Raw genomic sequence first — 27,797 nt, forward strand, 5'->3', positions numbered from 1 at the left:
CTCCTGCCTCCCTGCGGAGTTGGATTTTCAGTTTGTGGGTAGTAGTAGTAGTAGTAGTATTTTGTTATTTTATTGGAATTCTATGTTATAAGACTATGAGGGACCCTGTGTTGGCCTCATGGTATAATGTGTGCTCGAGCATGCTCAGAGAGGTTCAGACAAAGTTCTAGAAACTTTCTGTGCTGGGCTCCATAGGATGATGTCACCCATGCGTGATGACTGACATACTGCTGTCCTCAGAGTAAGCAGCTCTGCTTTACCTACCTGTAAATGTTGTTCTGGATCTAAATATTTGTCCAATTGCACTCATTTTATTAAGTTTCCAGTGGTGGTAACTCCACCATATGATATGCCAATGTCTGAAGATGTAAAACTTGGGATGCTCTCCTCTTCTTATCCTGGTGACTATTTAGATACTATTTTCAGACTAATTATTTTGCTGTAAGAATAAATTGTCTTGCTTTCTGCACAGAATGCCTTCGTGTGTATATACCTGATCAATTGCTTCAGCCAGCTCATTGATTTGTCCACCACAGTATCTGATGTGGCAGGCTACACACACAGGTGAGGTATATTACTATCCTAATGACCTTTCACATGTGGAGTAAGCTGCTCTGTCCTAATGACCTTTCACATGGGCAGCACCCCACTCTATACTCGTGATCTTTCACATGGGCAGCGCTCCCACTCTTTACTAATGATCTCTCACATGGGCAGCGCTCCCAGTCTTTACTAATGATCTCTCACATGGGCAGCTCTCCCTCTCTTTACTAATGATCTCTCACATGGGCAGCTCTCCCTCTCTTTACTAATGATCTCTCACATGGGCAGTGCTCCCTCTCTTTACTAATGATCTCTCACACGGGCAGCTCTCCCACTCTTTACTAATGATCTCTCACACGGGCAGCGCTCCCACTCTTTACTAATGATCTCTCACATGGGTAGCACCCCCACTCTTTACTAATGATCTCTCAAATGGGCAGCGCTCCCACTCTTTACTAATGATCTCTCACATGGCAGCTCCCCCACTCTTTACTAATGATCTCTCACATGGGCAGCGCTCCCACTCTTTACTAATGATCTCTCACACGGGCAGCTCTCCCTCTCTTTACTAATGATCTCTCACACGGGCAGCGCTCCCACTCTATACTAATGATCTCTCACATGGGCAGCGTTACTAATGATCTCTCACATGGGCAGCGCTCCCACTCTTTACTAATGATCTCTCACATGGGCAGCTCTCCCACTCTTTACTAATGAACTCTCACATGGGTAGCGCCCCCACTCTTTACTAATGATCTCTCACATGGGCAGCGCTCCCACTCTTTACTAATGATCTCTCACATGTGCAGCTCCCCCACTCTTTACTAATGATCTCTCACATGTGCAGCTCTCCCACTCTTTACTAATGATCTCTCACATGTGCAGCTCCCCCACTCTTTACTAATGATCTCTCACACGGGCAGCTCTCCCACTCTTTACTAATGATCTCTCACACGGGCAGCGCTCCCACTCTTTACTAATGATCTCTCACACGGGCAGCGCTCCCACTCTTTACTAATGATCTCTCACATGGGCAGCGCTCCCACTCTTTACTAATGATCTCTCACACTGGCAGCTCTCCCACTCTTTACTAATGATCTCTCACAAGGGCAGCTCCCCCACTCTTTACTAATGATCTCTCACATGGGCAGCGTTACTAATGATCTCTCACACGGGCAGCGCTCCCACTCTTTACTAATGATCTCTCACACGGGCAGCTCTCCCACTCTTTACTAATGATCTCTCACACGGGCAGCTCCCCCACTCTTTACTAATGATCTCTCACACGGGCAGCTCTCCCACTCTTTACTAATGATCTCTCACACGGGCAGCGCTCCCACTCTTTACTAATGATCTCTCACACGGGCAGCGCTCCCACTCTTTACTAATGATCTCTCACACGGGCAGCGCTCCCACTCTTTACTAATGATCTCTCACACGGGCAGCGCTCCCACTCTTTACTAATGATCTCTCACATGGGCAGCTCCCCCACTCTTTACTAATGATCTCTCACATGGGCAGCGTTACTAATGATCTCTCACATGGGCAGCGCTCCCACTCTTTACTAATGATCTCTCACATGGGCAGCTCTCCCACTCTTTACTAATGATCTCTCACATGGGCAGCTCTCCCACTCTTTACTATTGATCTCTCACATGCGCAGCTCCTCCACTCTTTACTAATGATCTCTCACATGGGCAGCTCCTCCACTCTTTACTAATGATCTCTCACATGGGCAGTGCTCCCACTCTTTACTAATGATCTCTCACATGGGCAGCGCTCCCACTCTTTACTAATGATCTCTCACATGGGCAGCTCCCCCACTCTTTACTAATGATCTCTCACATGCGCAGCTCCCCCACTCTTTACTAATGATCTCTCACATGGGCAGCTCTCCCACTCTTTACTAATGATCTCTCACATGGGCAGCTCCTCCACTCTTTACTAATGATCTCTCACATGGGCAGTGCTCCCACTCTTTACTAATGATCTCTCACATGGGCAGCGCTCCCACTCTTTACTAATGATCTCTCACATGCGCAGCTCCCCCACTCTTTACTAATGATCTCTCACATGGGCAGCTCTCCCACTCTTTACTAATGATCTCTCACATGCGCAGCTCCCCCACTCTTTACTATTGATCTCTCACATGGGCAGCTCTCCCACTCTTTACTAATGATCTCTCACATGGGCATTTGTGTTTTTATTGTAAATCGCCACTGTGCACCTGTCAGTTAATAAATTTTAATAAACTGCAAACTGGACAGCACCTGCTCTATACTTATGAGTTGCACTTATGGGATTCCCAGTTGCTACACTCTAATGCCCGGTGCTGACAAATGTTAGTTGCTCTGTATTAAGGACTTAAATCTTGGGGGGCGGAGTTGGTGGCTAATTAGTCTGCATTAATGACTTGTGTTACTGGGAGTGGGTGGCCAGTTGCCCTGCATTAATGACTTGTGTTACTGGGAGTGGGTGGCCAGTTGCCGTGCATTAATGACTTGTGTTACTGGGAGTGGGTGGCCAGTTGTTTTGCATTAGTGATTTGTGTTACTGGGAGTGGGTGGCCAGTTGCCCTGCATTAATGACTTGTGTTACTGGGAGTGGGTGGCCAGTTGCCCTGCATTAGTGATTTGTGTTACTGGGAGTGGGTGGCCAGTTGCCCTGCATTAATGACTTGTGTTACTGGGAGTGGGTGGCCAGTTGCCCTGCATTAATGACTTGTGTTACTGGGAGTGGGTGGCCAGTTGCCCTGCATTAATGACTTGTGTTACTGGGAGTGGGTGGCCAGTTGCCGTGCATTAATGACTTGTGTTACTGGGAGTGGGTGGCCAGTTGTTTTGCATTAGTGATTTGTGGTCACAGCTTGGTTAAGTTGCACTGCAGTAACATGCGCTTATAGAAAACACATTACTGTCTTTCTATGTAGGATTGGAGAACTTCAGGAAACTCTATTAGAGCTTACCCAGAAGGAAAAGGACTGTGCTGCAGAAGGTGAAAGTCGCTGGGACTTGGAGAAGTAAATATCCTGTTAAGTTCTTACCTTCTGAGATTTCAGTCACCCTGGTTACATCTGATCCCGTATTCACTCTCTCTCACTATTTTGGCCAGTGTTTCAGGGGAACCAGTGGTGGCAGTGGACACAGCTTTCCTCCTGGACAGAGTCTCGTTTTCAGCCCCATGCTGTGACCAGCTGCTTGTACAGAACCTTACTTTGAGTGTCTCACAGGGGAATAACCTTCTGATTGTTGGCAACACAGGAACAGGAAAGACGTCCCTTTTGAGGGTCCTTGCTGGGCTCTGGGAAAACACACGAGGTAAGGGGAAGCATTTAGTGATTCTGAGGCATGCATGCTCGCCCCAGCTTTCTGTACGTCGCTTTGATAGTTACACAGAGGGAAGAATTCTCTACTACTTCTTATCAGATCCAGTGCTTCTTGGAGTGCTCTCAGTCTAGTACTGGCCAGGCCCAGCCTTGCTTTAATTCTCAGATTTTATAGGTGAAGGGGGTGTGACTGAAGACTGCACAATTGTATAATTGCATTTGTAGCTGGAGACATTGTTCTTCTCCATCTTAACTTTATCATACATTAGAAGCTAGAAAGAAATCCTCAGCTAGTGACAGATTTTGGAGGTCATAATCTGTTATACATTTGTGGTAACCAAAGACTGTGTGTGCTGCAGTTCTTTATACTTTATCTATAAATTGTGAAAAAAGAGGAAAGTAGAAAATTTCTGTAAATGAATTAAAAAAAAAAGTAGAGCTGTGTGCAAATGCTGATCAAATTGAATGTTTCAGTGATTCTCTGTCACGGGTCGCCAACTCTGGTCCTCAAGAGCTATAAATCAGTCTGGCTTTCAGGATAACCCCAATGAATATGCATGAAATAGATTTGCATGCATTGCCTCCCCGGTATGTAAATGTTTCTCATGCATTTCCTGATACCAGGCTTGTTGGTGGCTCTTGGGGATCTGAGTTGGCTTCCCCTGCTCTTAATGAGCAGAGCGGACACAGTCTCTGCATAGCACAATCTTAAACATAACAGCTGTCTGCAAAGTGTAATGCATAATTACTGTCTGCAGTTTTTAGAGATAGTAAATATGTCACAGTCAGTAATTGCTAATTCCTCATTTGGCAGAAATAATTTCAAAAATAAAATAAGTAAAGGCGGGATGTGGCTGTGATTTTTCACCATTCGCTTAAATTAACAAACTTAAATCATACTGTGAGTAAGGAAATGGAATATTTATTTTTACTTGTATATCAGCCCCCACTGATTGCCAATATAGCCCTTACTGATTTGATTTTCATAGTTGATAGGTTTGCCAGCTTTCCCACAGACCACGACTGGACACTTGAGGACTCTGAGGAGGGAGGAATCAGAAGGAGGCGTGTTTGTTCCACCCTCATTTGCATTAATTTGCATACATTTCAGATCCTCCACCTTGATTTCATTGTATCAAGCCTATTGTAACATGCATTGTTTGTGGGCTTAGCCCTCAAAAAGCCATGAATAAATTACATTACTATTACAAAATGGTAAACTTGCCAGACAAAAACAGGAACAACCTTACTCATAAAAACACAACACTGCAAATATTACACCCGACCCTAAAACACCAATACACTTCCTATTATGGAAAAAGAATAAACCAAGCTGCATTAGATTCCTGCACAGAAGCTACATGCTAGCATGCTACTGCCTCACCTCCGTCACATATGCAGAGTCAGACACTTGCCAAAAACAGAATAAAGAGACCACAGTATAAATAAAAACAGATGACAAGAACTGAACTGGAAACGCAACTCTACATGCAGTGCAATAGTGGAAAAACAGAAACATCTGACTCACTTTCACCTCGGCTCACCTGCTACCGCTTTTCGAGCGAGACCCAACGGGGTCCAGAGCAGGGTCCACGCCGCACCGAAGCCTCCCAACGCCACAGCTTCCCCAGCTCACGGAAGGAAACGTGACGTGCTGAGCTCATCGGGGGCGGGCGCACTGCAGTTTAAAAGTAAGGCACCGACTGCAGGCGTCGCGTGCCAAAGGAGCGCAACCAAGGGGCATGCCCCTTAGTGCGCCCCTTTGTGCTCCACTTTATTTTATTTATTTATTTATTTATTTATTTAAGAATTTCTTATATACCGGGGCACGTTAAAAAACATCACCTCGGTTCACAGTGTAACGTAACGTAGCAACAGGCTTTACAAAATTTAGAATAGATAAGGATAGATAAACATTAGAAAAAAAGGTTCTTTAACTATTCACAAGGTGATAGGGATGAGGGCGGGTAAGGAGAGGTGACTCTTAAGGAGGTTGAAGGAAAATAGGTTCTTTAATTATTCACAAGGTGGCAGGTAAGAAGGCGGATATGGGGGGTAGGGGGAGGATGGGGTTGTTGGGTTGGGAGGAGGAGGAGGGGATGGTGGGAGGAATGGAGAATAGGGAAGTGGGAGGGGGTGGGGTTGAGGGGGTAGGGGTTGATGGGGGGTCATGGTTGTAAGGTTCATTAGAGGAGTGTCCGTAGGGGGGTCCGTAGGTGTGTCCGTAGGAGTGTCCGTAGGAGTGTCCGTAGGTGGGTACCCTAAGTCTATTGACTTAGGGTACCCACCCTCTCAACCCTACACCTGTCGCTCATACCTGACTATTTAATCTCCACTGTCTCTTTGTCTTACGCAGTCCCCGCTTTTTCCTTTTTTCCCCTTTAACAAAAAAAAAAAAAAATTAAATAAAAAAAATGCCTCCCGTCTCATGCTGTTGTTCATTCCCATCCCAAAGAGTCTACCCCCCATTCCTTCCTTTCCCATATCTAACCTTACCACCCAACTACAATGAAGACTTATCCCAATCATGTTGTCACCCCTCACTCAGTTCCTAGGCCTCTCTCTAATCTCTCTACTCCTTTTCAACGCCCAATCCCTGCAAAAAAACCCCACATTTGCTTAACCACCTCCTTTCTGACTCCAACCCCGAGATCTGTGCCATAACTGAAACGTGGTTAAAACACTGACACCCCCCCTCCTCAACCAATTACCCTCTGAAACCTATGACTTATTCTCCATACCCCGAAACTAGAAAAGAGGAGGAGGCATACTCCTTGTTGCTAAAAAGGAATTAAAACTCATCCCTCAAAAGGTCAACCCTCCTCCCAAATACGAAATAGGATTTTCTTAAATCAAAGTTCCTCCAAATCTGCCTCATTTACACCCCCCTTGGACTCCTAGAAAAAGACTTCTCTCCTTTAATTGAATTCTTCGCTGATTCACTTTCCTCTGACCTCCCCACCATTCTCATAGGTGACTTTAACCTACATGTTGACTCTTATCCGCAAGCTCCAGCCTGCGAAGCATTCATCACTTCCCTTGAAGCTATGGGTTTTACACAACTTATAAACTCCCCCACACAAGTCCGGTCACACCCTTGACCTCATTTTCATAAATGCAGCATTCAGTATCACTATCTCCCCCTCATGTTGTCTGGTCCCATGGTCCGACCACTCCATTATAAAAATGACCCTCTCCATGCAACAAGCTACCCCTCCCCTCCTACCGCAACCACACTCTTTTAAATACTGCAAATCCTGCCCTATAGATGTCCTCACCGCAGCTTGCTCTAACTTACCCAATGAAATCGACTGTACGTCGGCAGACAATGCCATCGCTACCTGGTTCAATGTCACCAGCAATATTGCAAATCATACCTGCCCAATTGCCTCAAAAACCATTAAACCTGCCCAAACAAACAAAAAACCTTGGTACGCCCCCAACCTCAAATCTCTAAAAACACTCCTCAGAACGTCAGAAAGACAATGGCGTAAACATTCCTCCCCAAAGACAAAAACAGCCTACTATCAATACATGCACCACTACAGGAAAACTATTCTCCAAACTAAACGAGATTATTACGCAAAAAAAATTCACAATTTCCAATATAATTCAAAAGCTCTTTTTGCTATCGTCTCCAACCTTACTAAGTCCCCTCCCTTAAATCCTCAAGAATCTGGATTCAAACACCTTTGTAACAAGTTGGCCCTTTTCTTTCAAAACAAAATCACGTCTCTCACTGCCCATTTTACCCCCTGCTCTGAAAACACGAATTTCATCCTTACAAAGCAAGATGGCTCCCTTTCAACATTTGACTTCTCATCTTCCCTAGAGATAGAAAACATCCTAAAAAAGATGAAACCTTCCTCACACCCTGCTGAAACAATTCCAACCAAGCTACTCTTGTCCATCCCTAAAATTATCGCCAAACCCATATCCAACATTCTCAATTGTTCTCTAGATCAAGGTATCTTCCCAATTATTCTTAAACAAGCCGTAGTTAAACCCATACTTAAAAAACCCAATCTTGATCCTGCCATCCTAGCTAATTTCAGACCCATTTCTAATCTCCCATTTCTATCTAAGATCCTAGAAAGATTAGTCAACACTCGCCTATCCGATTACCTCGATCAACATAAAATCCTCTCACCTTCACAATTTGGATTTCTGAAACATCTAAGTACGGAAACCTTACTTCTCTCCCTAACTGATACACTCATCAAAGGAATGGATAGTGGTAATTCTTATCTTCTGGCCATGTTAGACATTTCTGCAGCTTTCGATACTGTAAATCATAACATCCTCATCAGCATTGGAATCTCAAGCACTGCACTTTCCTGGTTACAATCCTATGTACAAAATTGACACTACACTGTCACCATTGATAGCCATGAATCCGACCCCATTAGCCTTGACTGAGGAGTCCCCCAAGGTTCCTCTCTGTCTTCTACATTATTTACATCTACATGCTTCCCCTAGCCAATCTTCTCACTAATCTGGGAATTCAACACTTCATCTACACAGATGATGTGCAAATTCTTTTTCCCTTCACAGATTCATTTCAAGAAGCCCTTCAAGCCTGGGATACTTGCCTCACCACTATCAACCAACTCCTCACAGACATGCATCTCGCCCTAAATCCCCAAAAAACCGAACTCCTTATCTCCTCTAATCAGCCCCTACTCTCCAATGCCGTATCCATATCGCCTATCACACTTCCCTCACACACTCGCAGTCTCGGTGCTATAATTGACAGCCAACTCACTCTAAAACCATTTATCAAAACTATCCTCAAAGATTGCTACTTCAAATTACATATGATTAAAAGGTCAGACCTCTGCTCTATTTCTCCGACTTTCAAACTGTTCTACAGTCTATTATTTTTTCCAAAATAGACTACTGTAATGCTCTGCTACTTGGCCTCCCCGCTAACTATATCAAACCCTTACAACTCTTACAAAACGCCTCAGCACGCATCCTCACAAACTCCAAAAAGAAAGATCATATCACTCCAACCCTCAAAGAGCTACACTGGTTACCAATCAACTCAAGAATCCTATACAAAACTTTAGCCCTCATTCACAAATCGATTATAAATGATAACATGCACTGGCTGAACCCATTCTTCAGACCCCACACCTCCTCCAGACCCACTCGCTCCATCCACCAAGGAATGCTCCACCTCCCCTCTATCAAATCCATCAAACTCTCTTCCACTACAAAAAGAGCATTCTCCCTAGCGGGCCCCACTCTCTGGAACTCCATGCCACCAGATTTACGCCTTGAAACCTTCACCCTTAAATTTAAAAAAAAAACTAAAAACATGGCTATTCCTTCAGGCCTTTTCATAAACTGACCACAAACCCTCTTCTTTACTCCTTCTCTCTATTTCATTCCCCTTTCTCTCTTTCCCTTAAACCCCACACCTTCCTACCTAACCCAACTTCCGCTCTGATCTTCCCATCTCCCATCCTCTCCTTCCCTCCACTTTTATTTCTCATGATGGTTTGAATTCTCTCTCTCTCCTCTTTTATATCTCATAATAATTTAACTCTTCCATGTATTTATGACTAACAATACTGCATTATACCATATAATTTCTGAGTATCTCCCTCAAATATTTAATCTAGATATCCTAATATCAGTTTGTTTACATACTCTAACTGTCCATTTATCTTATCTTCTCTCTCTGGTGCTTCTACTACTTCAAATCTGAGCTCTCTTATCTCTTTAGCTCTGCAATTATTACTACTTGTTACTGTTACTGTTAATACTGTAAAGATTATAATATATTACTATGACTGTTACTATTTTTAGTTTGTGTTTTATGTTCAATGTAAAGGATATGCCCATGTCTCTGGCATTCCCATACAGTTGCTTGTAAACCGGTACGATGTGCAAATGGTTATCGGTATATAAAAATGTTTAAATAAATAAATACATATAAAACATCAATTGTAATAGTAAAACCATATTCCCTGTACGTACCAAGGTCAGTCTATACCGCTGGGTTATGCCTCCCTTCCAGCAGATGGAGTCAGAGAAAAGCTGAAAAGCACCCCCTAGATAACCTGCTGTGTCACCTGCGATCCTTCATAAGAACATAAGAAATTGCCATGCTGGGACAGACCAAGGGTCCATCAAGCCCAGCATCCTGTTTCCAACAGAGGCCAAAAACCAGGCCACAAGAACCTGGCAATTACCCAAACACTAAGAAGAACCCATGCTACTGATGCAATTAATAGCAGTGGCTATTCCCTAAGTATAATTGATTAATAGCCATTAATGGACTTCTCCTCCAAGAACTTATCCAAACCTTTTTTGAACCCAGCTACACTAACTGCACTAACCACATCCTCTGGCAACAAATTCCAGAGCTTTATTGTGCGTTGAGTGAAAAAGAATTTTCTCCGATTAGTCTTAAATGTGTTACTTGCTAACTTCATGGAATGCCCCCTAGTCCTTCTATTATTCGAAAGTGTAAATAACCGAGTCACATCTACTCGTTCAAGACCTCTCATGATCTTAAAGACCTCTATCATATCCCCCCTCAGCCGTCTCTTCTCCAAGCTGAACAGCCCTAACCTCTTCAGCCTTTCCTCATAGGGGAGCTGTTCCATCCCCTTTATCATTTTGGTTGCCCTTCTCTGTACCTTCTCCATCGCAACTATATCTTTTTTGAGATGCGGCGACCAGAATTGTACACAGTATTCAAGGTGCGGTCTCACCATGGAGCGATACAGAGGCATTATGACATTTTCCGTTCTATTAACCATTCCCTTCCTAATAATTCCTAACATTCTATTTGCTTTTTGACTGCTGCAGCACACTGAGCTGACGATTTTAAAGTATTATCCACTATGATGCCTAGATCTTTTTCCTGGGTGGTAGCTCCTAACATGGAACCTAACATCGTGTAACTACAAGGGTTATTTTTCTCTATGTGCATCACCTTGCACTTGTCCACATTAAATTTCATCTGCCATTTGGATGCCCAATCTTCCAGTCTTGCAAGGTCCTCCTGTAATGTATCACAGTCTGCCTGTGATTTAACTACTCTGAATAATTTTGTATCATCCGCAAATTTGATAACCTCACTCGTCGTATTCCTTTCCAGATCATTTATATATATATATTGAAAAGCACCGGTCCCAATACAGATCCCTGAGGTACTCCACTGTTTACCCTTTTCCACTGAGAATATTGACCATTTAATCCTACTCTCTGTTTCCTGTTTTTTAACCAGTTTGTAATCCACGAAAGGACATCGCCTCCTATCCCATGACTTTTTAGTTTTCTTAGAAGCCTCTCATGAGGGACTTTGTCAAACGCCTTCTGAAAATCCAAATACACTACATCTACTGGTTCACCTTTATCCGCATGTTTATTAACCCCTTCAAAAAAATGAAGCAGATTTGTTAGGCAAGACTTCCCTTGGGTAAATCCATGTTGACTGTGTCCCATTAAATCATGTCTTTCTATATGCTCTACAATTTTGATCTTGAGAATAGTTTCCACTATTTTTCCCGGCACTGAAGTCAGGCTCACTGGTCTATAATTACCCGGATCGCCCCTGGAGCCTTTTTTAAATATTGGGGTTACATTGGCCACCCTCCAGTCTTCAGGTACAATGGATGATTTTAATGATAGGTTACAAATTGTAACTAATAGATCAGTATTTCTCTGACTCCAGCAGATGAAAGAAAGCATAACCTGCGGTCCTGATCCTTGTCAAATTCAGTGATTATTTGCTACCTTGAGTAGTAGGTTTGGCATTTGGGATATCCCTTTCACCTTTGGCTAGATCAATCTTGATTTAAAAAAAACCCAAACATTATTAAATCCTGTCAGCAAAGCACGTGTATTGAGAGCATCCTGAAGGGCAGGCAAGGCAGGGCAGTACCCTAATGCCATTTTTCTCAGAAATTATATCCCTACCCGGTGAGCTAGGGGGAGTATTTACCGGTGGGCTGGTCACTCCCCCCCCCCCCCCCCCCCCCCCACAAGCCCAGAGACGATAACCTTTCCTCTGGTGGGTGCTGATTTTACTACAGGGAAGTCTTTGCCCCTGCTTGCTTGCTGAATCAAAAAAAAAAAAGAGCTTTTACCAGTACTTCAACATCCATTCTTCAGCCCTAGCCTGCTGTGGTCTCCCAGGCCTCTGGAGGGGGTGGAAACCTTCACCCAGCTGCCTTTTCTTTTTTCGCGCGCTCTGATGTGCCACGTGGGTCGTGCTGCGGGGTTTGTGGGGAGCCGGTGTTTCGGCTCTCCCGCAAAGGTCTGTGCTCCCGGTGTATTTCCGGGGGTGAGGGACCTTCGCGGAGTCCAAATTCTGAGCGGGGGTGCTTCCTGCCGCGACCGTGCGGCTCTTGGAGTGATTCGGCAGCTCGCAGGCAGAGGCCTGTATCCTCCCCACGTGGCCATCTTACCTGCTCCGATTTCTGATGCTGTGCGAGGCTCAGAGAGAGAAGATCTCCCTCCTCTCTCCCCGCCGGCCTTGAGCCCCCAATGGCCTTGCGACCGGCAGCCAGACACAGACCAACCCTCCACTTTGCCTCCGGGGGGGGGGGGGGGGCGCCTTAAAGCGACAGCACCCATTTTCGTCCCAATTTGTGTTACTCCTTCATAGGGCATATCTGGAAGCGGAGGCTGACTGGGACACGCAGTATCCTGCCCTGGCAAAACAATTTAGGCCGGCTGCAGACACAGGGTGTGCTGGACCTCTGCTTCCTTCCTCAGTTCCGGTTGGGGGCTTTCTTATGCCCTCCATACCTTTAAATCCAGCGCCTCAGGACCCAACCTTGCTAGATTTGAGCAATGATGTGGATAGTGCCCCTTCACTGGAGGGAGAGGATCCACAGGTACTCCGCCTGTTCCTTAAGGAGGAATTGGATCAGTTAATCCCACATGTACTTCAGGAACTGGAGATCCCGGCTCCACATGCAGTGTCAGATTATTCTCTGGGGGATTCGGTATTATCGGGGCTTCGAGATCCACCTCAAACTTTTCCTTTTCATCCGAAGCTTTTCCAAATTCTGTCCCGGGAATGGGATGCGCCTGAAGCCACCTTGCGAGTCAGCAAGGCCATGGAAAAGCTTTATCCACTACCAAGTGAGTCCTTGGATCTTCTTAAGGTTCTGAAGGTGGACTCAGCCGTCATGGCCATAGCTAAGCACATCACGATTCCCGTGACAGGAGGAGCAGCTCTTAAGGATCGAAAGCTGGAAATTTTGTTCAAGCGGATATTCGAGGTGTCCGCACTGGGAGTGTGGGCCACCGTTTGTAGCAGCCTTATGCAGATGGCTACCCTCCGCTGGATTCAGCAGCTGCTCACGTCCCAGGAACTCCCTCCAGGAGAAACGGAGCAAGCGAACCGCATGGAATCTGCGGTTGCCTATACAGCGAATGTGTTATACGATCTTCTCCGTACCTTTGCACGTACCATCTATTTATTTATTTATTTATTTATTTATTTATTTATTTAGGGTTTTTATATACCAACATTCTCAATAAAAATATCAAATCAGGTCGGTTTCCATAGAACAAAACTGTCGCTGGTAAGGCGTTACATTAAACAGAGTTTTGAACACCATGTCTTCAGTTTCCGCTAGGCAGCTGCTGTGGCTCCGTAATTGGTCAGCTGATGCCTCTTCTAAGTCTCAGCTGGGTTCCTTTACTTTCAAGGGGAAACTGTTTGGAGAAGATCTGGAACAACTTATTAAGGCCTTGGGAGACAACAAAGTTTACAAGCTACTTGAGGACAAGCCCTGACCGTCTCGACTCTTCGGCGCCTCCAGAGGTCAACGCCACTTCCGTTCTGGCAGGGGTGCTTCCTTTGCCCCATAGCAAATGTTGGTATGGTCGCAGGCATGGGCGCATTCCTTTCGTGGCAGGCGGCCTCAGCGCAACGGAACCTCTCACGGTTTCACCGCTAACAAAGCTCCCCAATGAAGGTGCGCCGGCCTGTTCCTCCGTGCCAAAGGTAGGGGGATGGCTCTCCCTGTTTTGCGAGGAATGGGTCAAGATCACGTCAGACCAATGGGTACTAGATATTATAAATCGCGGTTACACTTTGGATTTTGCTCGGCCTCTTCGGGATCTGTTTCTTGTGTCCTCCAGTGGGGGAGCCAGCAAAACGTCAGGTGATTCTTCAAACCCTGTCTCGGTTGAAGGACCTGGGAGCGATTGTCCCGGTTCTGCCAGATGAATGTCGGACCGGTCGGTACTCCATTTACTTCATGGTCCCCAAAAAGGAGGGCTCGTTCCACCCGATCTTGAATTTAAAAAAGGTCAACAAAGCGTTGCGAGTCCCTCAGTTTCGAATGGAGACATTGAGATCCGTCATTGCGGCCGTGCACAAAGACGAATATTTGGCCTCTTTGGATCTGACAGAAGCTTACCTTCACATAGGAATCCAAGAGCAACATCAGAGGTTCCTGAGGTTTATGGTTTTGGGGGAGCACTACCAGTTTTGCGCCCTTCTGATCGGGCTGGCGACGGCTCTCAGAGTCTTCCCCAAGGTGATGGTAGTAGTCGCAGCCTGCCTTTGGCATGATGGCATATTAGTGCATCCCTATTTGGAGGGACTGGCTCATTCGAGCGAAATTGGAGGAGCTTTGCAAGGCGGCGGTGCAGTCTGTCTTGCACAGTCTGCATTCACTAGGCTGGGTCGTCAATTACGCCAAGAGCCAGTTGGTCCCATCTCAGATATTGGAGTTTCTGGGAGCACGTTTCGACACATCGGTGGGCAAGGTTTCGTTGCTTCTGTTGAGGATGGAGAAGGTAATGGCTGTTGGCCCTCCCTTTGCCCAAGGAATGGAACTATTTACAAGTTCTTGGTTCTATGGCGTCTACCCTGGAGTTGGTTCCTTGGGTCTTTGCTCATATGAGACCATTGCAGAGGGCGTTACTTTCCCATTGTGATCCCAAGTCGGAGGAGTTCCACCTGCCCTTGCCGTTACTGGAGGCAGCCAGAGCCAGCCTGGATTGGTGGTTGGTATCGGATCACTTGCTTTGGGGTGTGGACCTGGAAAATCCATAATGGCTAATTGTGATGATGGACGCCAGCCTGTCCGGGTGGGGGGCGGTCTATTAATCACGAGCTGTACAGGGCCAGTGGACGCCTCTGCAGACCAAGTGGTCCATAAATCGTTTGGAAACCAGAGCAGTTCATCTAGCGCTACGCCAATTTCTTACAGTAGTCTGACACTGGGCGGTACGGATCTTCTCCGACAGTGCGACCACCGTGGCTTACATAAACCGTCAAGGGGGAACAAGAGTCGGCTGGTAGCCTCCGTGGCGGACAAGTTGATGGCCTAGGCGGAACGCCATCTGGCCCGCATAGCGGCATCTCATATAGCCAGAGTGGACAACGTCCAGGCAGATTTTCTCAGCCGTCAGAGGCTAGATCCTGGCGAATGGGAACTGTCCGAGGAGGCGATGCAGCTCGTGATGCGCCGTTGGGGGACTCCTCGGCTGGACTTGATGGCGACTCGACTGAACACAAGTGGCTCGGTTCTTCAGTCGCAGAAGGAGCACGGGTCGGAAGGAGTGGATACCCTTGTTCTTTCATGGCCTCCCGACATTCTCCTCTGTGTTTCCTCCTTGGCTGTTGGTGGGAAAGGTTTTAAGACGAATAGAGTCCCACCGGGGGCTGGTCATCCTTGTGGCTGCGGAGGCTGTGGTTCGCAGCTCTGATCAACCTCGCTATAGAGGGCCCCTTACGTCTTTGTCATCTACTGAATCTACTGAGACAGGGTCCCGTATTTTTTGATCAGGTGGCTCGCTTTTGTCTCGTGGCTTGGCTTATGAGAGGAAGCACTTGAGAAAGAGAGGCTATCCGGAGGCGGTGATCACCACTCTCCTACGCGCGCGAAAGACTTCTACTTCCCTCACCTATGTACGGGTTTGGAAAATATTTGATTCCTGGTGCAGCAGGTTGAAGGTGTCCCCACGGCAGGCCACTATAGTCCATATTCTTGCCTTTTTGCGGGGTGGCTTAAAGAAAGGTTTGGCTTACAGCTCGCTCCGGGTCCAGGTGGTTGCGTTAGGCTGTTTGAGAGGTAAGGTTGATGGTTCTTCTATTGCGGTTTCTGCATGTAGTGCGTTTTTTGAAAGGGGCCAAACACACCCGCCGGTGCGCGCGATATTTCCCTCGTGGAGTTTGAATTTGGTTCTCCGTGGGCTTTGCGCTTCCCCTTTTGAGCCTATCAAATGGGCTACATTGAAGGATTTAACACTAAAGACGGTGTTTCTCGTGGCTATTTGTTCGGCTAGACGAGTTTCTGAACTTCAAGCGTTGTCATTTATAGAGCTGTTCTTGTGAATTTCAGATTCTAGAGTTTCGCTTCGGACAGTAACTTCCTTTTTGCCAAAGGTGGTATCGCTTTTCACATCAACCAGACAGTTGAGTTGCTGGCCTTTCCAGATGTGGATCGGAATCCTCTATAGGGAACCTTTTGGGGAACGGGGAGTCTCTTCCGAAGGGATGGGCTCCACCTTAACCAGGGTGGAACCAGACTGCTGGCGCTAACCTTTAAAACGGAGATAGAGCAGCTTTTAAACTAGAACAAAGGGGAAAGCCGACAGTTGCTCAGCAGCGCATGGTTCGGAGAGAGGTATCTTTAAAGGATACTAATGATGCATTAGAATTAGGGCATCCCGACAGTGAGTTTCCAATAATTAGAAAAGTAGTCCAAGTGCCTGTGACTAAAAACTCACCTGAGCTAAAAAATTCTAAGTTGCCCTTTAAGGGGAAATTGTTGTTTGGCAAGGAATTGGAAGATTTGATTGAATCTCTAGGGGAGAATAAGGTACATCGGTTACCGGAGGACAGGCCGCGGACTAGGGGAGTTGCAGCTTCTCGATCGCGGTTTCGTGGTGGTCGCTGGCCTTGGGCCTCTCGGGGCTCAGCTTCTTCATTTCGTCACAGTGCTCAGCGACAACAATCTTATTTGCAGTCCTTTCGCGGGCGCTGTTTCGGTCGTTCAGGAGCCGGTCAAAATGTGCAGGGGGGTAAGCCTGCGCAATGATGGGCGGCCGGTCCATTCCTCCGTTCCAAGAATCGGAGGCCGGTTGAGTTGGTTTTACGAGGAATGGACCAGGATCACATCGGACCGGTGGGTCCTAGATGTGATAAAACACGGTTACGAGTTAGATTTTTTTTACACTGCCCGCGCCAGTTTTTTCTGGTATCGCCTTGCGAGTTTTCAGACAAGCGCCGGGCGGTGCGGACTACACTGGATCAGCTCCGGGATCTTGGCGCGATTGTCCCAGTGCCATACAACGAGCTCTGCAGGGGCCGTTATTCCATTTACTTCGTGGTACCAAAGAAAGACTGAACTTTTCGGCCTATCCTAGATCTAAAGGGGGTCAACAGATGTCTGCGGGTTCCTTGATTTCGAATGGAAACTTTGCGCTACGTGATCGCGTCCGTGAGACAGGGGGAGTTTTTGGCCTCCCTGGACCTCATGGAGGCCTATCTGCACATTGGCATCCGGACAAAGCATCAACAACTTCTCCGGTTTGCAGTGCTGGGACAGCACTTTCAATTTCAAGCGCTCCCATTCGGCCTTGCGACGGCACCTCAAACGTTCACCAAGATCTTGGTCGTAGTGGCAGCGCACCTACGACGGGAAGGTCTGTTGGTGCACCGTATTTGGACGATTGGCTGATTCGGGCCAAGTCGGAGACACTCTGTCTAGCAGCGATCCAGCGAGTGCTTCAATTGTTGAGCAAACTAGGGGGTGGATTTATCCAAATGAGGTAAGTACCGCATGCGATAGCAAAAGGGGCGTGTTTTATGCTAATATAGCATTTATCGCAATTTGCGCTAATTACCTGTGCGAAGAGCTAAGTTAACGCAAATTGCGATACCATTTCAGATTCTGCGATAAGTGCCAGACCTGTTGTATTTCCTGCATTCAACCACTGGGGGACCATTTTTAATGATCCCAGACACGAGAGAGAGAGATTTTCGCATGCGGTAAGGGCCTATCGCATGCGTTAACAGGGCTTTTCGCATGCGATAAGCCCTTAACGCATGCGAAAACGCCTTATCACATTTTGAAAAATGACCCCCTCGGTTGGATAGTCAATGTCTCCAAGAGTCACCTGATCCTGTCACAGTCGCTGGAGTTTTTGGGAGCTTTGTTCGACACTCGTCAGGGAACGGTTTCTCTCACGCAAGAACGGATGTTCAAATTGCAGGCACAAATCTGAAGATTGTTATCCAAGCAGGTGCCAATCGTCTGGGACTATTTACAGGTGTTGGGGGTCCATGACTTTGACGCTGGAATTGGTTCCCTGGGCATTTGCTCATATGTGTCCTTTACAATCAGCGTTGCTCTCCCGCTCGGAAGAATTTTGTCTACCGTTGCCTCTGACACAGGCAGCCAGGGACAGCATGGATTGGTGGTTGTGTCCAACCAACTTGAGTTGAGGTGTCCCTCTGGAGATTCCGTCTTGGACGGTCATCACCACGGATGCCAGCCTATACGGCTGGGGTGCAGTATGTCTCCGAAAGTCGGTACAGGGGCAGTGGTCCTCACAGGAGGCGTCCTGGTCCATAAATCAACTGGAAACCAGAGCGGTCCGGCTGGCTCTACTGGAGTTCCTACCCCTCATCCGCGGTCGATCCGTCAGGGTTCTGTCCGACAACGCGACCATGGTGGCTTACATCAATCGACAGGGGGGACCCAGGAGTCAGGCCGTGGCGTCCGAAGCTCGTCTCTTAATAGCATGGGCGGAGAAACATCTCAGCAGCATAGCCGCCTCTCACATAGCCGGGGTGGAGAATGTTCATGCGGATTTTCTAAGTCGCAATTGACTGGACCCCGGAGAGTGGGAGCTCACGGAGCATGTGTATCAGCTCATTTGTGCTCAGTGGGGCACACCCGCGGTTGGCTTGATGGCAACCTTCAAGAATGCGAAAGCCCCTCAATTTTTTGCTCGGCGCTGGGAGATGGCGGCAGAGGGAGTGGAAGCTCTTGCACTGCCATGGTCGACAGATGTGCTGCTCTGTGTTGCTGCCGTGGCCACTCATAGGCAGGGTGTTGCGGCGAATCGAGGTACACCCGGCGGACGTGGTATTAGTAGTGCCCGAGTGGCCACGGCGCCCGTGGTTCGCGGATCTGCTGAATTTGGCAGTGGAGGAGCCCCTTCGCTTCCCGTATGTTCCAGATCTCCTGCACCAAGGGCCCATTTGTTTCGACCAGGTTGATCGCTTTTGTCTAGCGGCATGACTTTTGAGAGGCAAAGGCTGAGATCCAAGGTGTATGCAGAACTGGTGGTGTCCACTCTTTTACATTCCCAGAAGGCGTCTACATCGTTATCTTATGTGTGGGTCTGGAAGGTATGAATCATGGTGTCTTGCTCAGGATGTGTTTCCTACTCGAGCGACCGTGTCGGATATTCTTCTTTTCCTGCAGGACGGCTTGACTAAGGGTCTTTCGTGTAGCTACTTACGGGTGCAGGTAGTGGCGCTAAGTTCCTTGTGCTGACAGATTCAGGGGAAGTCGGTGGCGGCTCACCCCGATGCAGCGCGTTTTCTTCGTGGGGCGAAGCATTTGCGGCCTCCGTTTCGGCAGCCCTGTCCGTCCTGGAATTTGAATGTTGTTCTTCGGGAGTTGAGTGGCGCTCCTTTTGAGCCTATTCACAAAGTCACCTTGAAGGATTTAACTCTGAAGGTGGTGTTTTTGGTGGCTATTGTCTCGGTGCGTCTGATTTCCGAGCTTCAGGCTCTATCGTGCTGGGAGCCTTTTCTGAGGATCTCAGAGTCAGGAGTGTCCTTGCGTACGGTTCCCTCCTTTTTGCCCAAGGTGGTTTCTTCTTTTCATGTCTACCAGACGGTTGAGCTACCGTCGTTTTTGCAACTGGATGGCTCGGATCCCTTGTCTAAGGATCTTCGCAAGTTGGATGTGCGGTGTGCACTGCTGCGCTATCTGGAGGTGACCAATGCGTTCCGGGTCTCCGACCATCTGTTTGTTCTCTGGAGTGGCCCTAGGCGGGGTAATGCAGCTTCTAAGACTACCATTGCTCGTTGGTTGAAGGAGGCCATCAGTTTGGCATATCTGCTGCAGGGTCGGTCTCTGCCGTTGGGGCTTCGAGCCCATTCTACTTGCTCCCAGGCCACGTCCTGGGCGGAATGTCACTATATCCCTACGGACGAGATTTGTAGGGCGGCCACCTGGAAATCTTTACATACCTTTGCCAGGCACTATCGTCTGGATGTCAAGGCTCCAGGCTTGGGATGATTTGGAGAAGGAGTGCTCAGAGCGGGCCTCTCCGGATCCCATCCCAAGTGAGGTAAGCTCTGGTACATCCCAGGAGTCTGGACTGATCCGGGTATGAACAGGGAAAAGAAAATTGGTTCTTACCTGATAATTTTCGTTCCTGTAGTACCACGGATCAGTCCAGAGTCACTCCCGGTTGTGTGCTGATGCCGGGAGAGGCAATGCTGTATGTGTGGTGGTGTTTCAGTATCTTGGAATATGATGTTGTATCTATCCGTTATCGGTATCTCGGGTTCTGTTCCTAGTTGGGGGTTGTGAACCGGTATTGTTGTTCCTTGTTATCTAGTTAATTGGAGAATTTTGTTTGCGTTATTCTGCTTTGACATTAAGTAATACTGCCAGACTGTAGGTGGCACCAGCCTAGATATAGGCGGTTTTTGTTTGTAAACTTCTGTCTCCATCTGCTAGAAGGGGGTGGGCAAACCCAGGAGTCTGGACTGATCCGTGGTACTACAGGAACGAAAATTATCAGGTAAGAACCAATTTTCTTTTCCACATACTAACTGCAATGTTATGGCTGTTTCCTGATTTAAGATATGCAATGTTTGACTCTAACAAAGTTTAACTATCCTCTATATACCTTTCCAAGCTCAGCATTCACCCTGTTTAATGTATTTCCCTTCTGTTACACGTTACATGTAAACAGATATGATGATTCGATGAATACTGGTATAAAAAAAATAAATAATGAAGCCTGCTACTGGAACATTGTCTGCCTTGTGATCTCTAATCTTATCTCAAGAAGAGATAGAAAGGTAAGCAATTCTAGTAGGGATGGTCTGTGAGGAGCCAGTAGGTTAGATAAGTCCATAGGTAACCCTGTATAGACAAATTACTTTAAACATCATTTTATATCTTGCAGGTGATGGTGGTTGGTTTAGGTACAGGAGTGCTGTGGATGATTTTTGGTGTGATTTCTTTTTGGATGGTTGGTACTGGCATGTGTGTGGAACTCTGCTGAATGGGCCTTGATTAATCTTTTGAGTTTTTCTATTTTTGTGCAGGTAACATTCAGGTTCTTCCTTGCTTTGGACCCCATGGTATCCTGTACCTACCTCAAAAACCTTTCTTTAGTGATGGCACGTTACGTGAGCAGGTATGAGAAGGGGATTCTCTCTCTCAACCCCACTTATGCCCTTTTCTGATAGAATCTTATGTTATATTGCACAGGAGCAACACAATAAAACGCAGCAACAAAATAAGACAAAAGCATCCCAAGTCATGTAACCAAATGATAGCTCTTTTAGAAACCTTGTCCACAATGAATGTCATCGTGTTGTTAACCAAATTTCAAGAAACAACCTCCCAGTCAATAAAGCAACAGAAAAATCACTTTTAAGCGCTATGAGAGAGAGGCCATAATGCCCTGACCCTAGATACATATTTATATCTCTATGGGAGGCCCACCTAGTAACTCAAGGTGAGGTTTAGGTATTAGTGTAGGGGTTAGGGGCACTTTGACATTCAAAGTGAGACGTACGAACAGAACAGTGCTCTCTTGTGAAGATTTGATGACCTTTGGAGTGAGGAAACTCACCCAAATCTCCTCTTTGGGTGAGTTTCCTCACTCTGAGGATCATCAAATCTTCACAAGAGAGCACTGTTCTGTTTGACATTCAAAGTGAGAAGTACGAAGTGCCCCTAACCCCTACACTAATACCTAAACCTCACCTCGAGTTACTAGGTGGGCCTCCCATAGAGATATAAATATGTATCTAGGGTCAGGGCATTATGGGCCTGCCTGTCTGTCTGTCTCTCTCTCTCTCTTTCTCTCCTGAAAAAGTTGTAGCTAAAATCTGCATTAAAGCCGTGCGATAGGGCTTCGCAAAACAGTAAGCCCGCCCCTAAAGCCTCCTCTTTCTCAGATTTGCATCGCTCCATACAATATGGTGCTAACGCATGCGAAAACACCTTAGCGCATTTTGATAAATGAGGGGGATAGTTAGGTGCATGCATATCATGTTATGTTATAATACTTACAGGCAGCCTTCCTTGATCAAAGTTGAACTCAATGCGGTTTACAGCAAGGAAAATAATACATTAAATAAATACATCATAATAAATTATAGCAATCTGAAATATATCAATGAAATCCAAATACATAACTAAAATACAATAATACTTTAACAATCTAGAGACATAAACCAATCATGCTCTCAGTAGGCACAGGCAAAGCTATTAATCCAGCTACACAAACAAATTCACATAACGATCAGGCCGATACAATAAAGTGCACAGGAAAATGGGAACTCAGTATTAAGCACCCGCGCACAGGATACAGTATTTAAATAAGGGGTCATGCTAAAAACTGGAATCCCAGGAGAGGTGGCTGTCAGCAGGTTTGGAAAATGGACACTCAATTTTACGAGCGTCCTTTTTCCTAACCCGTGCACAGCCTGATAATGCATCTCTGGCCTCAGCCATGTACCCTGCAAAGGGGGTTGTTGAATTTTTCATCCTTTAGTTACTGATCACTGCTTCCCAAATATGAAGTTTCGTTTCTGTGGCTGTGGTGGAAAGAGATTCCTCTTCGTGAGTACAAACTACTATCACTGTGACATGTGAGCTTGCAGGGATTATTAAATCAGTCTATGATATTGCACCAAAGGTTCTTACAGTCTGTATCCGCCCTTCTGGTCCATATTATACATTCCCTGTACGTACCCGGATCAGTCCAGACAATGGGTTATGTCCCCCTTCCAGCAGATGGAGCCCCCTGTATAAGCAGGTGCACCCTCTGCGTCCCTTCAGTATTCCTCTGACTCCAGCAGATGCCAGGTTTAGAACCTGCGGTCCCCTCCTTCCTTTCTTCTGCTTTTAGAACCTAGCTTTCTTCTTCCTTGTTGGCTTTTGTTCTTCTCTTGGATGGATCAAGTTTAATTAAAAAAAAAAAAAAAGCAGACTGTAAGAAGTTAGTCAGAGTCCTCGGTGCCGGAGCACTAGCAGACTTGCAGGCAGAACTGTTTTCCATATTTTTGTCTTGTTTTTGGTGTTCAGGGTAAGTTCTGTATGATTTTCTTCTCAGGTCTGAATGTTTTTCTGTCACTTTCTGGGATGATAGTTGGTCCAACCACTCCCCCTTCTTCCAACGATTCGCAGCCCTGCGAAGCTGTTTTCCTCGGGGCAGCGCTAGCAGAGAGGCGACATTCCTCTGCTGCTAAAAAAAAAAAAAAAAAAGTCAAACAGGAGGAGATTTCAGATGGAGTTTTCTAAAGTCGTTGGTATTTGAGCGGAGGTTTATTCCCGCTCTAGACTGCATTCGGGGGTGATTTCTTATTCAGACAGCCTGTCTCCCTCCCCCCATGCCGCGATTTTCACGATGTGGAGTCTGCGGAGAGCCCGGGTCGAGGCTCTCCAGAGAAGGCCTTTGCTCCGGGTGCCTCCCCAGTGGGGAGGTTCCCTCGAGCCCAGCTACTCGATCGGCAGTGCGTTCACAGTTGCACCGGCCTCCGGGGGGGGGGAGGAGCCCCGTCCCCGTCTAGTGCGGGAACAGCAGCCATTTTGCTTTTTGAAGCAGCTGCTCCAGCACAGCCCGCAGGGGACTCAGAGCTCGGTTTTTTAACCGTCTCCGCCTCTTCTCACCCCTGTGGAACCTCCGGATCTCACTGCAGCCTCGGGGGCCTCGTTGGGGGCTCCTCCAGATCCCCGCCCCATGGGTCCCCTCCCCCCGGGCTGTTTTTGACGGATGCTTCTCCAATTGTTGTCAACGGAATGGGACACTCCTGATTCCACTCTCAGAGTGGACAGAGCTATGGACAAACTCGACCCCCTCCCTGACGAGTACCTTGAGCTCCTCAAGGTACCCAAAGTAGACTCGTCGTTGATGGCGGTCACTAAACTGACGACTATCCCGGACGGTCACTAAACGGACGACTATCCCGGTCACGGGTAGAGCTGCTCTCCGGGATCTCCAAGACCGAAAGCTCAAGGTCTACCTCAAGAGGGTTTTTGAGGTGTCTGCCCTGGGGGTCAGGGCTGCTGTCTGCAGTTCTCTCATGCAGCGTGCGGGACTCACTGGTTTCAACAACTATTCAGTGCACATCTGCCTCTGGAGGAGGCGCAGCAGGTGGAGCGTTTGGAGTCTGTCATAGCTTAAGGTGCAGATGTGCTATACGACTTCCTCCGAGTTTTGGCCAGAACAATGGTTTCTGCGATATCTGCTCGACACCTCCTTTGGCTTCGTTTGGTAAGCAGATTCTTCATCCAAGCAGCAGCTGGGATCTCTACCTTTTAAAGGGAAGTTGCTCTTTTGAGAGAACCTGGAGCAGATCATTAATTCCCTCAGGGAGAATAAGGTGCATAAGTTGCCTGAGGACTGACCATGGAATTTCAGGCCATTCAGTTCTTCCAGAAGTCGCTTCAGGGGTCAACGACGTTTTCGCCAGTCTCGGCTGGTCTCTCAGAAGCAGCCTTCGACTCGGTCCCAGTCCAGGTCACATTCCTTTCGAGGTTGCAGACCTGCCCGAGATAATCCCTCCCAGCGGGGTTTGTCCAAGTCTTCTCAATGAAGCTGTGCTGGCCTGCTCCTCGATACCCAGTATAGGGGGACATGTTAGTCTATTCTACGAGGAGTGGGTCAAGATCATGTCGGATCACTGTGTCCTGGATATTATAAAGCACGGCTACGCTTTAGAATTTTCTCGACCATTAAGAGAAAGGTTCCTTTTCTCCCTGTGCGGACCAGCGAAAAAGCAACTCATCATGCATCAGAAGCTAGACAGGCTTCTAGCTCTGGAAGCCATTCTTCCAGTCCCACCAGAGGAGCGAGGATCAGGCCATTATTCTGTTTACTTCGTGGTCCCCAAAAAGGAAGGATCCTTCCAACCAATCCTCGATCTCAAGATGGTCAACAGAGCTCTCAAGGTCCCTCGTTTCAGGATGGAAACGTTGTGGTCCATCATTGCGGCAGTTCACAGGGGGGAGTTTCTGGCTTCCCTGGATCTGACGGAGGCTTATCTCCATCTTCCAATCCTCCAGGAGCATCAGCGTTTTCTGCGCTTCAAGATACTGGGGCAACATTTCCAGTTCCAGGCTCTACCCTTCAGCCTCGCAACTGCTCCCCGTACCTTCACCAAGGTCATGGTGGTGGTGGCGGTGGCCCTATGGAGGTATGGAATTCTGGTCCATCCCTACCTGGACGATTGGCTCATTCAGGCAAAGACCAGGGACCTATGTCTGCAGGCTGTCGAGAAAGTCCTACAGCTCCTCCACTCTCTAGGATGGGTGGTCGATTTCGCCAAGAGCAGCCTCACTCCTTCTCAATCTCTCGACTTCTTAGGAGCACACTTCGACACCAGCGTGGGCAAGGTTTTTCTTCGCCCGGATCAGGCCTGGTCCCTCATCTGTCAGATACAGAGCTTCAGTTGCCTTCCGCTCCCCTCGGCATGGGACTATCTCCAACTTCTGGGCTCTATGGCTTCAACTATCGATTTGGTTCCTTGGGCCCTTGCGCATATGCAACCATTGCAGAGAGCTTTACTCTCCCGCTGGAAAACGGTGTCACAGGAGTTTCAGGCCATCCTGCTCTTAATGGATTTTGCCAAGGACAGTCTGGTTTGGTGGCTCAGTCAGGACCACTTGCTGAAGGGAGTGGACCTGGAGGTCCCTCAGTGGGTAGTCGTCACCATGGACGCCAGCCCTCTCGGGATGGGGGGCTGTGTGTCAATAGCAATCGACCCAGGGGCAGTGGACGTCTGTTCAGGCGTCTTGGCCGATAAATTGTCTGGAAACCAGAGCAGTCCACCTGGCTTTGAAACGTTTCCTCCCCCTTGTTCACCATCGGGCCGTGAGGATCCTCTCAGACAACGTGACCACAGTTGCGTACATCAATCGTCAAGGAGGGACGAGGAGCCGCCATGTGTTTCTGGAAGCAGACAAGCTCATGACATGGGCGGGAGTGTCACCTCTTTCGCCTGGCAGCATCCCACATAGCTGGGGTGGACAATGTGCAAGCGGATTTCCTAAGCAAACAGCACATAGATCCCGGAGAGTGGGAACTCTCGGAGGATACGACGACTCTTCTCTTCCGTCAGTGGGGAACCCCCCACATGGACCTAAAGGCCACGCAAAGGAATGCGAAGACTCTGCACTTCTTCAGTCGCAGAAGAGAATACGGCGCAGAAGGAGTGGATGCCCTGGTCCTACCATGGCCTCGCCATCTCCTGCTCTACGTGTTTCTGCCATGGTTCCTGGTGGGAAAGGTAATCTGGAGAATAGAAAGCCACCCATAATCCTCATAGCGCCCGAGTGGCCATGGAGACCATGGTTTGCGGATCTGATCAACCTCAAAGTGGATGGTCCTCTTCGCTTGGGGCATCTTCTGAACCTCCTACGGCAGGGTCTAGTATTTTCCGACAGGGCAGATCGTTTCTGTCTTGCAGCCTGGCTTTAGAGAGGCGCAGGTTAAGAAGACGAGGTTACCAGGAGAGTGTTATCTCAACCCTCCTTAAGGCCAGAAAGACATCGACAGCCCTCTCCTACATCAGAGTATGGAAGGTTTTTGAGGGTTGGTGTGAGTCCATCAACTTGGCTCCTCATCACGCTTCAATAGCTCAGATCCTTTCCTTCCTGCAGGCGGGGTCTGGAAAAGGGTTTAGCCTACAATTCTCTCCGAGTACAGGTGGCAGCCCTCTGTTCTCTCATTATACATCTGGACGGGGCCCCTCTGTCCTCTCATCCTGACATAGTTCATTTTCTGAAGGGGGTCAAGTATGTGAAACCTCCGGTCCACTCTCTATGCCCCTCTTGGATCCTTAATTTAGTACTCCGGGCCCTGACCGGTCCCCCTTTCGAACCGTTAAAGAGTGCTATGCTTAAAGATTTTAACGCTCAAGACAGTCTTCCTGGGGGCCATTACTTCTGCCCGCAGGATCTCAGAGCTTCAAGCCCTCTCCTTCAGGGAGCCCTACCTCCGTTTCACGGATTCCGGGGTGTCCTTGACCACAGTTCCATCTTTTCTGCCGAAGGTGGTATCGACATTCCATGTGAATCAATTGGTGGAACTGCCATCTTTCTCGCAGGAAGACCCCAGAGAGCTCCGCCGCCTTGATGCCAAACGCGTTCTTATTCGCTATTTGGAAGCGACCAACGATTTCTGCTTATTGGACCACCTCTTCGTCCTCTGGAGCGGCCCCAAGAAGGGCAGCAAGGCTTCTAAAACTTCCTTTACTCTGTGGTTAAAGGACACGATTGTCTCCGCATATGTGGGAACAGGTCACCCACCTCCAGCGGGGATTAAGGCTCATTCGCTTCGAGCTCAAGCCGCTACCTGGGCAGAGAGACAGGCGGTATTGCCACAGGAGATCTGAATTGCTGCTACTTGGAAATCGCTACATACTTTTGCACGTCACTATTGCTTAAATCTTCAATAGATTTAAGCAAGAGGAAATGTGGAAAAATGTGGAAAAATGGATTTACACTCACAAAGAGGGGAGTAGCTGGCTTGTTACCGCGGTTATTACCCCAAACCAAATGTGCCTGATACTTCACTTTCGATGCACATCCAGCATAGCTCTCTGCTTCAACAGCAGGGGAGAAGAAAAACAACCGATAAGGGCTGTATAACATAGTCTGGGTAAAACAAATAAGCATGGGTGTAGCTTGCTTATTGCGGCGGTTACTACCCCTACTACCCCTAA

At 47.6% G+C, this 27,797-nt stretch overlaps 1 protein-coding gene across 3 annotated transcripts in view; it reads left to right on the forward strand.

Moving 5' to 3' along the window:
* ABCD4 (ATP binding cassette subfamily D member 4) overlaps window positions 1-27,797 on the forward strand; it is a 272,156-nt gene that overhangs the window by 167,294 nt on the left and 77,065 nt on the right. For all 3 annotated transcript variants that reach the window (XM_029598440.1, XM_029598438.1, XM_029598439.1), the window contains exons 11-14: window positions 473-564; window positions 3,473-3,562; window positions 3,655-3,860; window positions 21,165-21,256. In XM_029598440.1, coding sequence (XP_029454300.1) covers window positions 473-564; window positions 3,473-3,562; window positions 3,655-3,860; window positions 21,165-21,256 — 480 coding nt within the window. The remainder of the gene's footprint in view (window positions 1-472; window positions 565-3,472; window positions 3,563-3,654; window positions 3,861-21,164; window positions 21,257-27,797) is intronic.

This window comes from Rhinatrema bivittatum, chromosome 4, assembly GCF_901001135.1.
Source record: "Rhinatrema bivittatum chromosome 4, aRhiBiv1.1, whole genome shotgun sequence".
Lineage (NCBI taxonomy): Eukaryota > Metazoa > Chordata > Amphibia > Gymnophiona > Rhinatrematidae > Rhinatrema > Rhinatrema bivittatum.